The 19213-nt window shown below is 27.8% G+C and overlaps 1 protein-coding gene across 3 annotated transcripts in view; it reads left to right on the plus strand.

Moving 5' to 3' along the window:
• LOC105843519 (quinolone resistance protein NorA) overlaps nt 1–17287 on the plus strand; it is a 32803-nt gene extending 15516 nt beyond the window's left edge. The window contains exons 1-2 of one of the 3 annotated variants that reach the window (XM_065795311.1): nt 909–1050; nt 15813–17287. In XM_065795311.1, coding sequence (XP_065651383.1) covers nt 967–1050; nt 15813–17246 — 1518 coding nt within the window. In that variant the 5' untranslated portion in view covers nt 909–966 and the 3' untranslated portion in view covers nt 17247–17287. Of the gene's footprint in view, nt 1–908; nt 1051–3868; nt 4098–15812 lie in introns of those variants that run through there. The other 2 variants (XM_065795313.1, XM_065795312.1) reach the window with 2 other exon arrangements.
• The last annotated feature ends 1926 nt before the right edge of the window (nt 17288–19213 follow it).

Below are 19213 nucleotides of genomic sequence, written 5' to 3' on the forward strand. Positions count from 1 at the left end.
TTAATGAGAGAATAAAAAATTTAGAACATATTAATAAAGATATTAAGTGAACTGGAAATAATGATAAAAAGTAAAAATAATAACGTTATCGATGATGGAGGTAAAAAAAAATTAAGACAGTAGGAGGACAGACTAACAAGAAAAATATTCGGATTGATGGAGTTATTGAAAACAAACTTTAAAATTGGGATGATGAAAGAAAAGTTCAAAATTTGTTCTAGAGTAGTCTATGTCTTGGCAATATCAACATAGAAAGAATTCAGAGAACGGGAAGAAAATGAGGAAAACAAGACCAGAACCATAGTTGTCAAATTACTTCGCTATAAGGACAAAGTAAAGGAGTTACAGGCAGCAAATAAACTCAAAGGATCGGGAATCTGTATAAATGTAGATTTTTCCAGCGTAACACGTGAAGTAGGAAAAAATTTACTAAACAAGATGGAAGAACACAGAAAGAATGGTAAATATTCTGTTATTACTTACGATAAGCTCATTGCGAAAGATTTTAGGAGAAAGCAAACCAGCGCTTTCTCGCATTTTCTACTTTTAACCTATAAATAAACACATTTTATTATACTTAATAAAATAATTACATTATTATTATTATTATTTTTTTTTTTTTATTTGATACATTTATCCTTACAATGAGTTAAAATACTATTTTCCAAAACACTGAATTTAAATCAATTCTAAATAAAAAAACAATATTATTGAATAAAGATTCTGATCTTGATATTAACTATTATAAAGAACAAATTAAAATTTCAATCCATTATACTATGATATTGATATAATATGATATGATAGAATTGGAAAACCTTATTGAATGTTTGGATATTAATTATTTTTCACTTTTGCACTTAAACATAAGAAGCTTACAAAAAAATTTTGAATTATTTAAGCAGTTTTTGTATAAAAGCAAAATTGATTTTAAAGTTATTTGTCTTAGCGAAACTTGGTGTCACAATGTTAATATTGAGAATGATTCAAATTATCAGTTACAAAGTTACAAAGCAAAAATTCATCAGTTTAGGAACTCTGAGAAGACAGGTGGGTAATTATGTATTTTTATAAATAACTTATTGTCATATATATGTAAAAAAGAATTATGCTCAACCACAAATCGCAAACAAAGCCTTAAAAATATTATTGTCTACGTTATATACAGGCCACCTTCTGGAACAATGAAACTATTTAAAGATTACGTAGAAAAGATATTGATAATATTAGTGCCCAAAAAATGAAAAGAACAACTAGATTAATAAATTAAACTAATATAAACTACTTTCATAACCAATTATCTTTTATAAATTGGAATCATCTTTTAAAAATTACAAACGTTAATAAAGTATATGAAATGTTCCTTAAAAAGTTTATAACAAAGTTTTTCCGGAGACTAAAAAATTTGTCAAAACAAAAACGCTACTAAATCCTTGGATAACAAAAGGTATTCTAAAGTCGTCCAAAAAAGAACAACGTTATATAATAAATTTATCAAAAAAAGAACACTTGAAAATGAAACCAACAATAAAAACTATAAGCGTCTTTTTGAATCAATTTTAAGACATTCTAAAAAATATTATTATTCTGAACAGTTAAGTAACCACAAAAATGAAATGCAAAAGATCTGGAACATAATTAAAGAAGTAATTGGAAAAAAAATCTTGATTGTAATAGCCTTCCAACCAATCTTAAATCAAATAATGAACTTATTACAGATAAATCTTTAATTGCAGAACAATTTAATTAGTACTTTGGTAATGTAGGTTCTAACTTAGCATCAAAAATAGAAAACACAAAAGTAAAATTCGAATCTTTTTTAAATTCTAATAATACCAATGTAATGGACAATAATGAACATACGGAAAGAGAACTGTTGGATGCAATGTTTTTGTTAAAACCTAAAAAAAATTTAGGATATGATGATACCAGTGGTCGCATCATTATAAAATCAATAAAATATATAACTATTCCACTATTGCGCATTTTTAATCTATCTTTAAAACAAGGCATTTGTCCTGAAAAACCTAAAATTGCAAAAGTTGTACCAGTTTTAAAATCTGGTGATGTTTCAAACGTTGTAAACTATAGGCCGATCTCAATTCTTCCTTGTTTCTCAAAAATACTAAAAAGAATTATGTACAATAGACTTTATTCCTTTCTAAATAGTAATAACACTCTTTACAACAAACAGTTCGGATTCAAGTCAAGACATTCCACTGACCATGTTATTATTCACCTTATTCATGACACAATTAAAGCGTTTGATGAAAAAAAATATACAGTAGGAGTATTTATAGATCTCAGCAAAACGTTTGACACAGTTGATCATAACATTCTTCTAGCTAAACTAAAACATTATGGCATAAAAAACTCAAACATTGATTGGTTTAAAAGTAACTAAACAAATAGAAAACAATATATATCGTATAACGAAGGAAAATCAAAATATACGACAGTCACATGTGGTGTTCCTCAAGGATCAATACTTGGACAATTACTCTTTCTTGCGTATACAAACAACTTACATAGGTTTTCTAATATTTTAACTTAAATTTTATTCGCCGATGACACAAACTTGTTTTACTCTAATAGTAACATCGATTTCTCATTTGAAGCAGTCAATAAGGAACTCACAAATTTAACTGAATGATTCAAGTCGAATAAACTATCCTTAAATATAATTAAAACCAAATACACTCTTTTTCATAGACTCCACAAAAAAAAATTATTTCATTAAAACTTCCCTATATTTGTATTGATAATTCTATTATAAAAAGAGAGCACTCGTGCGCGTTCTTAGGAATATTGCTAGACGAAAATCTTTCATGGCGTGAACACATAAGTATAATAGAAAACAAAATAACAAAAAATATTGGCTTATTATATAAAGCTAAAAAGTTTTTAGACTAAAACTGTTTAAAAAACATATGCTTTTCTTTTATTCACAGCTACCTTAATTATGGGATCATTGCTTGGTGCAGCACCAACGCAACCAAGATAAAAAAACTACTCAGTAAACAAAAACATGCTAAATGAATTATTTCAAACGTAAACAGTTTAACGCCCTCAAAAGGTTTATTTAAAAAACTAAATATACTCAATGTTTATCAACTAAATATATTTCTCAGATACTTACTTTTATGTACAAAGTTGATAATAAAATGACACATCTAATATTTAATACCTTTTTTAACAAAATAAATCATGTTTACTCTACTAGATTTTTAAATCAAAACTACATTCAACCCAAAACCTATTACGGCCACCAAATTCTCTTTTGCAAATAGAGGACCCAAATTATGGAATTCTAAATTTAAAAACGACATCAAAACTACTACTTCTTTTCACAAATTTAAAATAAAACTTAAAAAAAAATTCTTACTATTGACAATAAATTAAGTTATTTCTAAAATTTTTTGTTTTTTTGTTTTTAACTTTCTTTTTATCTTCTTTATTATTATTATTATCTGGTTTTCATATTATTTTATTTATCTTTTAAATTTCCGTATGCGAACAAGCCACCTGGTTTGCTTTTTTCTGTTCTTGTTATTATTAACTTAAACAGTGTAAAAAATAACTCTTAATCCTATTAATAATTATTGATTAACAATCAATAAAATTATTTCAACGAATAGTTCTTTCTATAACTTTATTTCAAATCAGCTCTTACATATAATTTTGTTTTGTTTTGTTTTTTGTACACCTTGAGGTTTTTATTGTCATTCTTTTTTTGTTGTTGTTTTTTGGCTTTTGTTAATTAAATAAAAATATATTTCAATTAATTTTTAACGGCATAATAAAATAGTGATCTTATAAAACTACTGCTTTATAATGTAAAAATACGATGTAAACTACTAATAAAGTTTGAAAAACGTGGTACGGAACTCAAAAAGAAATCGAAGAAATCGATATCGTAAAACATTTATACACACATACTTACATACTGCTGTATAGTCTAACAATAAAATCAGTTCTTGCGATTACATCATTCCATCTTTTTGTCTCCTCTGGATTCTTTGGGAATTTATAAATTGATATTTTTGTAGTAGTTGATTGATAGTTCGACTTACAAAGAGGTACACAGCTTTTTAAAGGTATTTTAATTAATAAAATATCTTATTGTTAGTTCGACCTTACAATGTTAAATTTTACCTCTTGAAGTTGCGCTATCAAATTTATAAACCAATCGAATTTAAAAGATTTATTAAAAAAGCGCAAATACAAACTTTCGTCTCATGTTAAAAGATGAAAATGTAAACACAGTATTAGAAATCGGCCTTCAGTTAAACATCTTTATGGCGCGATGTCAAGGCCTGTTATTATAGAAGGCCGTGAGTAGAAGGCATTTAAGGAGTTTAAAATCAAAATTCAAAATTAAAGAAGGAATTTAAGTAACTTAAAATCAGCATAAAAATTAAATAAGAAAAAACGGTTAAACTACACAAAACCTAGAAAAAGTAAGTTTTGAAAATAAGTATGATTGAAATAAACTTTTTAACAATGCCTTTGCTAAAGAAGTTCACATTGAATATATATAGATGAGAAATATATAATTATTCCCATGGTCATCTATTACTTGTAATAAGAAATACATAACCAATTCTAGACCTCTGTGGTGATTGGAAGTGCGCGGATATATAACATTTTGCAAAAAAAACATGTTCTTCGCGACATGTTTTTGAAAAACATGCCGCCGACCGAAAGAAGTAAAACGTTTTATTCGATAAAAGCTTTTTGTCATTATGGGATGTTGCTATGTTTCTTTCGAAGAGTTTTTCAATTTTTGTTTGTTTTGTGGACTCTTGGTTTTTTATAATCATTGGTATTTCATACATAAATTAAAATTATGTTCATTTATCTAAATAAAGATGCTTCGTAAAGCAAACAAAGTCAAGAAGCTTTTTTCTAAAAAGCTTTTTTCTAAAAACCTTAGGTGAAACAGCTAATTCATGCAGTTGCAAATATTGTGGAAAAGGTTATTCAAAGAATACACATAATTTACTTATTCATGTTCATAAGTTCAGCAAAATGCCAAAAGAGTTAAGAAACGCTGTTATGAAAGAAAAAATAGCAAGAAAAAAAACAAAAATAAAAACTGATAAAGCTACATTTAAGCGGTCTAAAAAAATTCTATTTTTTCGCTTGTTGCGCTCTCGCCAGTAGAGGCTTTTTTAACATTAGGAACAATAATTGAAATAATTACAGAAAGGTTGTTACCCCATGCTGAATCCTCAGTCGATGTAGCGGCATTTCCTTATAGCAACAGGCTATGAGACAGTTGATGTAGCAAAACTTGTTTTGGACCAACAAAGGACCAACAAGCTTGTAACAAACAACTTGTTGGTCCTTGAGGGTGTCTTTCATTCGCAATTTATACAAATTTGTCATTAATATTTTTTAGACTTTTTATTGAATTTATACATAGAAATAAAGTGTTCTAAAAATAGAGTTATTAAATATTGATTTTGTATTTATCACTTGCATGTCCTCTTTTTCTTTTTTCTTTTTTCCATCAATTGTTTTGTTTTTTCTTAAATATTTTACAATATTAGTCGTTTTCACAATTGTAATAATTTTAATAGTATAATAAAATGATTACAAGATTAATTAAGTTTGTAAGAGGAAGAACGCGGGATCTCATAGAAGACCTCAAGAACCGCTTTGTTTTTCAACTACATCGTTACATTTATTGAGTTAAATATATATATTTTCGTCGAAAGTAAAAATAAATAAACGTTGAAGATATATAACATTCATATATGTAAATACTAAGAATTGAATTTTAAAAACTTTACTTTATGAAAATTAAAATTATAAGAGTATGTTATCGATAGATAAAATGTTTAAGTTTTCTTTTGAATGTGTTGTAATTCCACTGTTGAGTAAAATCAAAATATTTTAAAACTTTTTTGTTCAATAAAAAAGCTCCTCGATAAGAGAACTACCAAAATTTGTATGCGAAAAAGGTTGTTGGATAAAGTTTTCATTTTGAAGATAGTGTTTGTTTGTTTTTTTGTTTGTTAGTTTTACATTTGTACATAAAGCAAAGAATATTATATACCTTATGTTGATATACATTAAGAATATTCATTTTTAGTAAAAGAGGCCTGGCATGAGTAAAACGGTCTTTAAAGTTTATAAGACGTGCAATAGAAAGAAGTTCTAGTGTACTTTTATTTACACCACCCCATGCAGGATTACAATAATTAATATGGCAATGAATAAATGTGTAATATAATTGGAATAAAGTATATTTATTTAAAAAAGGTCTAGATTTTTATAGCATTCCTATACTTCTAGCAATTTTATTGTTTAAGTTGTTAACATGATTTTTTCATGTGAGATTTTTATCAATGTAAACACCCAAGAAATTAGTAACTTTAGCTGTCTTTATCTCAGTATTATCAATATACGAGGAAGCTATATTCGAAAGTTTTTTTTTGAAGCTAGGTAAAAGAGGATTCATTTAGTTTTTTCGATATTTATTGATGGTTTGTTTGACTTAAACCAGTTAGATATTTTAATGATTTAACTATTCATTTTGTAGAATAATGTTGTTAAGTTATTGTCAGTTAAAAAAAGATTTGTGTCAAAGTTGTTGCAAAATTTGTTGCTTTATAAAGATCATTAACATAAATCAAAAAAAGCAAAGGTCCTAGTATGGATCCTTGTGGAACTCCGCATGATATATTTAATAAATTTGATGAGGTTGAATCTGTTTTAACAAACTGTTTCCAATTTTTTAAATAGTTTTTTAATAATAATAATACATTCCCTGTGATTCCATAGTTTTTCAAAAAGTATTTGTGATCAATAGTGTCAAAAGCTTTTGATAAGTCTATGAAGATGCCTAGAACATTTTGTGATTTTTCAAATGAATTTGCAATACTTCTAGTAATTTGAAGTATTGCATGTTCAGCAGAATTATTTTTTTTGAATCCTAACCTATTGTTGTTTAATATTTTCTTATAGTTAGATTTAGTTATATATTCTATTATACAAAATTCTTTCCAAAATTTTTGAAAAAAGAGCGAAAACTGAAATAATTATTGAGTTTATTTAGTTCATCTCCTTTAAAGATTGGAGTTACTCCAGCTATTTTGAGAGCATCTGGAAATACTGCTTGTTTAATTATGTAACTAAAAATCTTAAAAAGAATATTTTTAATGATGTCATAAGAACCAATAACAATATTTCCATTGATATCGTCTGATCCAATCGCTTTATTAAGTTTAATCATTTAGTAGGCCAATTCAAATTCTTCAAATATTGTTTCAAAAATATTTAGAGAAGAGTTTAAAAAAGAGGGAATGTCACTTGCTAAATTAATGACAATAGGGATATTTTTAGCTAAGTTGGTTCAACTGATACGAAATACTTATTTATTTTGCTTGCTATTGGAATAGGATTATTTAAGAGTTTGCCATTTATTTCAATAACTTTGGGCCGAGAGCATATTTTTATTTCATGATTACTGATGATTTCATTTAAACATTTCCATGTTTTTTTAGAATCATTTTTGTATTTTTCAAATAAATTGGTGTAGTAATTTCTTAAAAGACTTTTTCTTTGTTTTTCGAATTTTTTTGCCTTAGTTTTTTAGAGTTATTAGTTGTTTTACTATTACTTGATTTTGTAGAGGTAACAATTCAGTAGTTCTATTAATAAAGAAAAAAATGGGAAATTGATCAGATGAATCACTTTTAATAATTCCATTTTGAGCAGTTTATTTGAAGTATCGGTTGTAAAAATATTGTCTATTAGTGAAGCTGGTTTTGTTGTTACCCTTGTAGGTTTATTTATTAAAAGAATTGCTCCATTTTCAAACAAATCACTATAAAAATTTTTAATGTTGTTATTTATGTAATAGTCAAAAAAGAAGTTTCTATGAAAAAAATTTTTTTTTTCATAGAAACCTTTTTTATGATATCATTAATTAAAAAATTATTTAAACTTTTAATTGCGCCTAATGGTGGGCGATAGCAGCAGCTTAAATGTCTCTCATTAACAGTTTTGAACCTACATATTTATATGTATATATATATATATATATATATATATATATATATATATATATATATATATATATATATATATATATATATATATATATATATATATATATATATATATATATATATATATATATATATATATATATATATATATATATATATAATTTTTGTTAAGCGATTTTCTACTAATTATATATATATATATATATATATATATATATATATATATATATATATATATATATATATATATATATATATATATATGTGTGTGTGTATATATTTATATGTAGTTGATAAAACTAGTTTTAAAGAAGTAACTTGGTACATCAAACCAATTGTTTTATTAACTTTTGATAAAACTTTTGTAGGAAAGTCACGATAATATTTACTTATAAAGAATTCATAAAATTTTAAACGCACGACTTTTTTAAAATTAGTTTATCATTTAAAATTAGGTAAATTAATAACTTTAATTGCTTTAAAAGCAAGAGTTCGATACGAGCTCTGGACATATTTTGCGTCATCAGTAAGAACGGAATTCCGTTCTTACTGATGACGCAAAATATGTCCAGAAGAATACAATACCGTGTTAAATATATAAAATCTAGATGGCTGGGCTTAAAAGTAGACAGTGTTTGCCTCATCACTACTCCCCGACGTGCTCTCATCAACAAGCGTGCACAACCATTAAGAGATAAACATGCAATTACTTTGTACCATTTAATAATTATATATAAGTATTCATAGGTATGTTAAGATTATTACTAAATGTTAAGATTGGTTACTAATCTATAATCGAAAGTAAATAGTAAAAATAAATAAAAAAATTATCAACTCTAAAAACTTGAGGAAGGGGAGGGTGGGTAGGAGTGAGCCAAGGGTAGGAGTGAATTGTTGATCCTACAGCTAAAACGGGAAATTAAAAAGTTTCAAAATTTTCACCAAGCACTTACATACAAATTGTTGTTAACACGATCCAATTTTTTTACCACTTCTTGGTGCGGGTGTCTCCGTTAACGTTGTCATCCACTTTTTTCTGTGCAAAAGTAAATTTTTTGTATTTTTAGAAACTTCTTTAATGAGCATACCGGCTGTTTCGAGACATTAGATAGTAGTTGAAAATTTACTAATAAACAATGCAGTTTTTAGAACAAAGTATTTTACATGCATAAACCACGTACTTATTGCACATTTAATGTTTTAATCCAGTTGCACAGCTTGGGGAGGAATGAGCCATTCCTTCACGGGTGGGATTGAACCGCAGCTCACTAATACTTCACGTTAAAAAAGTTTTGACTTCAGCGTAAAAACATATTTACATTTTATATCTTAGTATATCATTAGAAAACTCATGTGCAACATTATATTTATTTTTACCATATGTTATAATGATTCGAGTCTATAAAAGAACCACTTCGAAAGCAAAAACTTCCAGTAAAGATATGAAAGATGCATCACATTTAATTGAAAACGGAAAAAGTATTAGAGAAACTGCAATAACTTCCAAAATACCCTATCCAACGCTTCGTCGTTATTGGAAAAATTTTTTGCTTGATGAAAATACAAGACTTACCCCGAATTATTATGTTAAAAGAATATTTACAGACAAGCAGGAATTAGAATTAAAGGAATATATTTTGACTTGTTCAAGAATGTTCTATGGCCTTCCAATTAAAGAATGTCGGTGTATAGCTTTTGAGATGGCAACCATTAATAAAATTAGTATTCCACAGAGGTGGCACAAAGACTCAATGGCAGGTATTGATTGGATGAATAATTTTAGAAAGCGACATCCAGATTTGTCTCTTAGAACACCAGAAAGATGTTCTCTCTCTAGGGCAACATCATTTAATGCATATAATGTAAATATATTTTTTGATAAATTAAAAAAACTTTTTGCTAGATCACCAGCATTTGCAAATAAAACTCGAATTTTTAACCTTGATGGAACTATTACCGCGCAGAACCCACAAAAGGTATGTTAATCTTCAATAATAAGTATATTTTTCATGACATATTTATTTCTTACATAAAACATCTAAATATTTAGGTTCTTGCAAAGAAAGGTGTGAAGAGTGTCTGCAAAGTCACCAGTGCTGAAAGAGGAACCCTTGTCACAACTTGTATAATAATCAGTGCTTCTGGACAATATATTCCACCAGTAATTATTTTTCCAAGAGTGCATTTCAAGGAGCATATTTTGTCAGGAGCTCCTTCTGGATCTCTTGGACTCGCATGTAAAACAGGCTGGATAAACGGTGAATTTTTTTTAGATGTTATGAATCACTTTATCAAGTTTTCGTCTAGTACGAAAGAAAATCCATCATTATTAATATACGACAATTTCGAAGCGCACTAATATATAGCAGTGTTAAATTTAGCAAAGGAGCATGGAGTGACCATTTTGATATTACCGCCTCATTCCACGCACAAGTTACAACCACTTGATGTGGGAGTTATGGAGCCATTTAAAACTGCATGTAATGCAGCAATTAATTTATGGATGCTCGACAATCCTGGAAAGCCATTTACAATTTACCAAGTGGCTGCATCTGTAGGGCTTGCTTTTCTGAAAGCCGTAACACCTTCTAACATTGTAGCTGCTTTTAAAAATACAGGTATACTTCCTTATGACAGGAACACGTTTACAGATATCAATTTTATGTGCAGCTTTGTGACAAACAGAACTTTTGATGTCAACAATACTTGCATAAAAAATCATGTAAGCATTACTTCTGATAATTTTTTTTAACCCTCATGTGTCATCAAATGCAGACCCCACTACCCCTACTATTATAGATATAATAATAATGCCATCTCCGCTAACTATAGATACAAACAAACTAGTTACCAATGATAAAATGGTTGATTTGTCTACATCATCAGATTCTTTTATCAGCTATAAACAGTTCAGAGTTTTTCCTAAATCTGGAGAAAAAAACAGTAAAAGAAAGGAAAGGAAGAAGGGTTACTCTATGATTACCTCAGACACTCCTGAGAGAGACCGATCGAGAAAAGGCTCTGCATTAAAAAGTTAGTCAAACTTACAAAAGAATTAAAAGCAAATTTACAGAATATTAACAAAAAATTACTTAAAAAAGAAGATTCTGTATTGGAACATTTGACAATCACAAATGAGAAAGGTTTAATAATCCTAGAAGATGATTTGGGTGCTTGTGATATATATCCTAAAGAAGATGATTTTGTATTGGTTAAATTTGGAACAGCAAAAAAAAAATGTTCTATGTTGGTAAGGTATTATGTGTAAACTCTGTAAAAGAAGAAGTTAGAATTAGTTTTTTTTGGAAAAAAAGTGATATTTTTAAGATGCCTAATTCACTAGATATTGTGACCATCCCTAGAATGGATGTTAAATTATTGCTACCTCGGCCAACTTTTTCTGGAACAAGTAAAAGGGAGCATTTCCATTACAAATTTGAGGTTGTGTTTGACTATATCAGTATTTGCTAAATATTATTTTTATTGCCAATATACTATATGCCAATATACTACTTTCATTACATATATATACTTTTATTATATCTTAATATTTGGAAATAATCATTTGTCATGGCAGAATTTATTGTTATTTATGTTACATTATTAATTAATTATGTTATGTTTAATTATAATGTATTTATTACTTACTTAATTTTCAATAAATTAGTTAAAGAAAATATCTAATTTTAGTTTTCTAGTAATCAAAGATAATGGCTCACTCCTACCATTTGCTTGGTTCACTCCTACCCATTCATGGGTAGGAGTGAACCAGTAGCAACACCTGCGTTATTGTTCAAGTTATTAAAAATCTGAAGATATTTTGATATTTCATGTATTACTATATCAAACCTAATACATTAGGCTACTTTAGGCTCCTTATCCTATACTTTTTCAACTTTTGGTTTTCTTGATATAATCGATTTAAAAAAAAGTTGCTCACTCTTGGCCATCCTCCCCTAAGTTACAAGGATAGTTTTAAGAAAATTTAGAGACAAGTTAATAAGATAGTTGTTAAAAATAAGAAAAAATTTATATAATTGGAATAAAGAAAAAAAAAAATTTAATTTAATTCAATAACATCATTTACAAGTATTTGTTTGAGTTTTTGTTTAATAGGAAAACAGTTAAATGTTCTTCCGCGGTGCTCTGTGACAAGACCGTTGGAACTTCTTTGGGCACCTAAAACAAAAAACAATTAAAAAAAAAAAAATACTTTTTGCTTTATGCAGAATGAGTGTTTATTTGATTTTAACAAATTATTAACATTAAATAATTTAAAATTTATGCTAAAATAAAGTGTTAAAAGTAAAATGTTCAAAATTTTAAGGTTTACTCATTTTAATTATAAAGAGTTTTAGGTAAATTTCATTTAAATGTTTTTTTTTAAATTTAAGTAAATTTTGAGTAAAAAATATTTGATTCTAACAAAATGTTTGTTGTAAATTATTGAAAATAATTATAAATATCTGATAATATTATTATTTCTGAAAATTGAGTATACCTGTGCCCAAGATTTTATAAAAACATTTATCAATTTGTTTGAACTATTGTTTTTATAAACTTCAGTTTCGAAAATGATCTATTAGCTGTAGTTACTATGACAAAAATTGGTGACGTTTGCGTTCTTTGTCTTTATTATTTAATATTTTTTATTATTTATTTTTTTATTTTTCAGGTTTGAAATTTCTTTTTTGTTTAATAATAATATTCAAATTAATCTTGTTGCTTATTAATAACAAACGCAGCGCTACCGTTTATTTTGGTGTTTGAGATGGCACCACTATTTTTTCGTGTTTTTCTGAGATTTTAAAACAGTAATTTTGAAATCTCAAAATTACGAACATCTAGACATACAGCAAACTTAAAACAATTTTATGTTCATTTTTATGTCAAATAAGGTGCTCTACAACTGACTAGGATGATTGGAAACTGGGAACCAAAAAGCTTATGAAACATTTTTTTTAACACATATATCGAAAAGGCAGCCAATATCATTGCAAAAATGGAGTGCACTAAAACTGCATAGAAAAAGTTTAATTGTTTTAGTAAAATTGATATACTTTTAAACTCTTTAACTTTAAGATAAACTTTTGCCAAAAGTAAATCAAAAAACAATTAAAAAATTAAAGAACCAGATTTGCCAGACCACAAGTTAAATTTCCTGATAATATTTTGAATTCTATTTCAATGAATGCTTCACTAAACTACAAGTTGGATTACAAGTGCTTTGATATTCTGCAGTTTGATATTCTGCATTTTGATATTCTGCAATTTGATACTCTGCAGGATCTATAAGATTTCACTTCTTTAGACGTTGTGACAAAAGCCCTTCACCAAGTTAAATACTTAATGAGTCATCAATTTCTTATTAACTAAAAATATTAATGAATTTTGATCCTCAAACTCAATATCATCTTCCAGTTTTTTTTCAAGGGGTATTAAAATGACATACACATGTGCATCATTAAGAAAGGGTAGAAACAGGAAGTTAATTATTATGTAAAACTGGAACAACGTGAGGACGTATGGGTAGTAAATAGTTAACCTTTACGTTACTTTTCATACTTTGAAATAACTCCTGAATACAAAAATCATCATAATGGTTAATTGTTTCTCTGAAATTCTTGAAATAGCAAATGGTATTTGTGCAGCCGTGGCGCAGTGGTTAGAGCGCTTGCTTTCAAAGCAGGAGATCCAGGTTCGGAACGAGCTCTGGACAAATTTTCGCGTCACGGTAAGGAAGGAGGCGTGAACTTCCTGGTTAAATGCACTTTCGCGGTGCTCTGTGATAAGACCATTAGGACTTCTTGGGGCACCTAAAAAAAAAAAAAAAAAAAAAAATTGTCTTTAAGTTCCACTCAGACAACTCGGTAGAGTTTATCTGTTGCTGTTATTAGTCTTGTTTGATTTTTAAATTTCATGTCAAATAGTTTTATGTCAATTATTTTGAGTATTACAAAATATGCATTATAAACTGAATAGATTTTTGTTCCAGCGGCATTTTTCTTTTATTGACAAAAATCCTCCTGACAACGCTATTACCGACAGCGTTTTTACTCTTTGACTTGAACCAGTTTCAAAATTAAGAGCTTAAGTTGGGGTGCAGGATATAAAGCTCTGCATTCATGAGTGCTGGCTCTAGTCAAAGTGTAAACAAGCGTTTTCAGTAGTATGAGCTTAAACCACAAACTTAAAAAATATTTTAAGCATGATTAACTTTTAAAAAATTAACTAAATTAAAATATTTACTTTAATAAAATATGATTTTAATTCAACCGTAACCATTTTTGTTGAATAGTCAACGACTTAGTTTACGTACAAAACTAAAATGCGTTACCTTTTTTTCCAAATCTAGATTCCGTATCCGATTTTTATTATTTTGGGATCGCATCTACATTTTTAAACTTTTTAAAAAGAATCCTAGATCCTCAATGATTTTTGTATCCTTTTTTTTTACTTCTGGCTATTAAGATGCTTTAATAAGTAGACCAAAAAATATCTGAAAAACATTTTGTAAGAAATTTTATGGCTTTTTTTTTTTAGCGATGTTTTCTTGCTTTCTAAAGTAATATAAAAAGATCTTATGAGTATGGAGGCTGAATCCGGATTCACTTTTTTCTTATTATACTCATTACCTCACTTTAATGTATATTTTTATTTTGTTTTCAAATAAAGATAAGTTTCTGTTATATTTTACTATTAGTTGCATCTTATTATTTCTTATATCTTCATTTTTTTTTATTGAATTAAAATTAAATTCATTAAAGTAAATGATGTCAGCTGCAGAAGAAATTGGCTTTTCTGCAATAAGACAGCAACACAACATTAAATGTAAAATATGTTATATGTATATTAGTTATTATTATTTTTGATAACGCCTCATTCACTCAGTCTACTAACTCTTTGATAGATAAAGGTTTTTTATTGTCTGAACCTTTTTTGTAACCTTGCAGTTGTGCTTCCAAAATGAAACCTTTTCTTATCTGAGCTTGAGACAAGAGCTTAAATTAAAAACGAGATCTAAAAGAAACGATTAAACTAAAGCTTGCTGCTGGTGAAGTATTATAACTAATTGAAACTTCTGTAATATGACTAACTGACTGGTATATGACTACCTGGCTGGCATATGACCATTTTCTGGCAACTGACATTTTTTTTGATCATTATATTAAGATTCTTTTTTTTAATCTTTTTGCTAAGATTTAAATTTAAAAAAACATTTAACAACATTTGAAAGCTTTTCTCTTTTATTTTCTGATTTCTTCTCTACCCTGACTTAATGATGATGATTTTCTTTTAAAATTACTATTTAATTTTTTTTTTTACTTTTGAACTGATTTTATTGATTTGATCTATTTTTAAAGAAACATTTGTAATCCAATGTGTGTGTAATAAGCACTTTTTTAAATTGAGTTTTACTGTTTGATTTTTTCTTTTTCAAGTTTAACTGTTTAATTTTTTTTTTTTTCTGAAATTAAGTTTTTTTCTGAAATTAAGTTCTGAAATAAAGTCTTTAAAGTGTTTCCACAAAAAAGGCCCGGGATTCTGAATTGAATTACTCTGACAACAACAACAACAACAACAACAACAACAACAACAACAACAACAACAACAACAACAACTACAATAACAACAATGCCAATAACAACAAGGACGACGACAACAAAAATAATTATATCAAAAATAGTAACAATAACAACAATTATCAATATCATTATTTTTACTGTTGTTTTTATTATTACAATTAATATTATTATTATTTTGTTTTTTATCAGTACTAAAATCATTTAGATAATGCAGGAAGATTCAGAGCAAGCTTTACAAGTTTCTTTTCAGAAGAAAAAATGGATTTTTAAAAGAAAACTCACTATTATTGCATTTTCAATTCAAAGTATAATTTTAGGAATGGAATACAGTCTTACATTTTTAACTCTATGGTTATACATTAAAGAGATGATAAACACTAGTTATCCTAAATTTTATTATACTTTGGTGTCTATATCGTATTTGTTTTCGTCAGCAATTATTACTCCCATTATTGGTAGAATAGTTGATAAAACTCGCCTTGTTTGTTTAACTTTTGTAATTTGTAACTTATTTTTGGTTGTTGGAAACGTATTATACAGCATGCATTTCTCTCCGTGGTTTTTAGTTGCGGGAAGATTTTTGTCTGGGTGTGCTGGTTTGAGATCTGTTATGTGCGGAGAAATAGTTCGTAGTTATCCAGTTGACGAAACAAATTATAATTTAGCCCTACTATCAATTACTTATAACGCTGGATTTATTTTCGGTCCTGGAATTAACTTTTTATTTACGTACATCGATTTTTCTCTGGGAGTTTGGCATTTAAAAACCGTAAATTTTATTGGAGTTTTTATGGCTATTTTAAGTGTTGTCATGTTACTTTTAAGTGTGACCATGGTTCACAATTTATCGAAAGAATTTGACTTAAAGGCACACGAAGAAAAAAAAATTAAAGCAGAGGTTTACGATAGATCTGAAACCAAGCCACCAACATTATCTGATACTTCTAATGAAAATGTGCCATTAGTTGGCTATACAAAACAATCTCAGAAAATATATCTTGCATCATCGCAATCACACATCAGCGTATTTAAAGTCCTCAAATTATTGCTGACATCATTCGATGCTGTTTTAATACTTGTTTGCACGTTTGCTATTATATTTTTTATTGTCACTTTTGATATGTGGTTGCCATTACTAATTATAGATACATTACATCTCACTATTCTAGAACTAAATGTTTGCGTATTTGGCACTGGAGCCACTAGTGTTGTTATTTTATTTATATACATGTGGAGACCCGTATCAGAAGTAAAACTGTTTTTAGCTGTCATATATGGTTTAGTTGGTATTTGTTTAGTGGACGCAAGTTTTATTTTATTGAAGTATATTAATATTAGAGTGCTTAATATATTTTTCGGCGTTTTGTATATGATTTGTTTTGCTGGAGCAGGAATTATTCCTGATGTATACCTAACGAACACATTATCAAAGCTTGTTAACTCAAAGGTGCAAACTTTCGTTGACAGTATTCGCAATTGTATGTACTCTGCTGGAGCATTGGTAGCATTGTCAAGTGCGGCGTTCACTTTTGAATATGTTGAAGTATTTGCTGGAGTTTATATTGGATTAACATTATTGTGTATTTACTTACTTATTGTAAGAAAAAAGAATTTGTTAAAACCAAAGTTAATATTTTAAGTATTATGTAAACCAAATTTTTAAAAACATATTTTATTCTATGTTGTTTTTTATTAAACTTTATTCATAGTAAAATAAAGTGCTTTGAATTAAAAAGTTCCCGCTGAAAACCTTAAACACATCATGAAGACTATTTTTTTAGTTTAAACAGTTCAGGTTGATTCTTTGAACTAAAAAATAAGTAATGCAAGTATCTAAAAAATAACCGTGATTATGTCAATGTTCATTAACATGAGCGGAAAGAAAAAAGCCTTGTGACAGATATTAGAGCAACCATTACGCAGCAGTTTGAGAGCAGCCGTAGGGTGAGTGTTTATAGCGCTTGTTTGAGATAAGAAGTATGATATGTCCTTACAATTCTTGTAAAAAGGTATAATAAAAGATAACCTTTTGGTTTTTTATTCAACCGCTTGTCACTGCTAAAACTTGAAATATGTTTATATTTTTGCTTTTGTGAAAAAATAGCTGAAGGAAGAGTTCGATCAAAAAGTGTTAAAGAGTACATTGCTGGTTTTCTTTCATTTAGATAAGGACTAAAAAAGTATTGAAAATTACTTTACTCTTTTTTGTTTACTGAATATAGTGCTCAAAAAGTATTGCAGAAAACTTTGCTGTTTCTTTTTCACTTAGAATAACGCCCTAAAAGTGTTAGTTATTAAATTTTATAAAAGTCTTTTAACTTTTTGGTGAAAAGTAACAATCTTATTGTTTTTTAAGTGATAGCTTAAAGTGATATCTTAAAGTGATACCTAGGCTTTCTTTAAAATGTTTAGAAGATATTTGATAAATGGATCATGATGGCTCATTGATTCTTTTATGCCAAAAAAAATACTATTTACTGCAAACCCAAAAGCATAATTTTTTTTCTCTACATTTCAAAGTTCCTCTCGTTTCCCCTCTTTTTCTCTACATTTCAAAGTTCCGCCTCGAAAAAATTATTATCTAAAATTCCGCCTTGAACCTGTTTCCAGAACGATGCTTGTTTCCTAATTATTCGCATCAATACATAATATGAAATTAGTCAAGCGGAGCTTCGACTTGAGTAAAACTTATGTCAAAATTTTGGTTTAATTTTGGTTCGATTTTGACATAAGTACTACTATGTAATACATAGTAGTACTTATGTCAAAATCGATTTTTCAATGGCGGGGTGAACTTTTTTCAAAAGATAAGCAAATAATAGTTCATTTTGTGCTTTTTATATAAAAGTTCATTAAACTACAGTACAGGAGCATGGGGTTGAAAAAAGTCATAACCCTAGTGTATATGCAAGTCTTTTGATCACAGAGAATATTTCTTTTTTAGATTTATTTTTTGGATTTTTTAGTATAATTATACATTAAGATGTATTGAAATGTATTTACTTGTATGCAGTGGTGGGATTTAAATGTTTCAGGAACCGGTTCTTAAATATGAGAACTACAATCGTTTTTTGGTGCATGATGCATCCAAGTACTACAGATTTGCAAATGTATGTATATGCATAGAAAAAAATAAAAATAAAACAAATACAGCCCTTGAAACAAATACACATATTTATTTCAAGTCATTTCAAATAGCAGCTTGAGTTTCATTGCAGATTTTCAACTTTTTTTTGTTATGGGTTCTACCAAGTTCATGCACTAGATGTGAACCTTTATCATTTTCTCTACTTGAAAAATGGTTGAAATCCATTAGCCTCTTCTGCATGTTCTGGATTACAGAATCCAACAGCTTCTCTCTTGGCAAATTGACAAATTTAGAATTGTAAATTTAGCAATTCTTGTTGTGTGACAACTCCGAGTAATTAAATATTGCGAGAGTGCTATATTTCGTTACAATTTCCGAGGATTTAGTAAAAGGTTTGTAGAGTATGTTACTGTCCAGGAACCGGCCTTGAGAACCGGTGCGTATGTATTTATCATATACATTCATCATTTTTATGTTATTCATCGTTCGCTTTAATTTCCGTATTTAATTCTGGTAGC

The sequence above is a fragment of the Hydra vulgaris genome, chromosome 04 (genome assembly GCF_038396675.1).
Source record: "Hydra vulgaris chromosome 04, alternate assembly HydraT2T_AEP".
NCBI lineage: Eukaryota > Metazoa > Cnidaria > Hydrozoa > Anthoathecata > Hydridae > Hydra > Hydra vulgaris.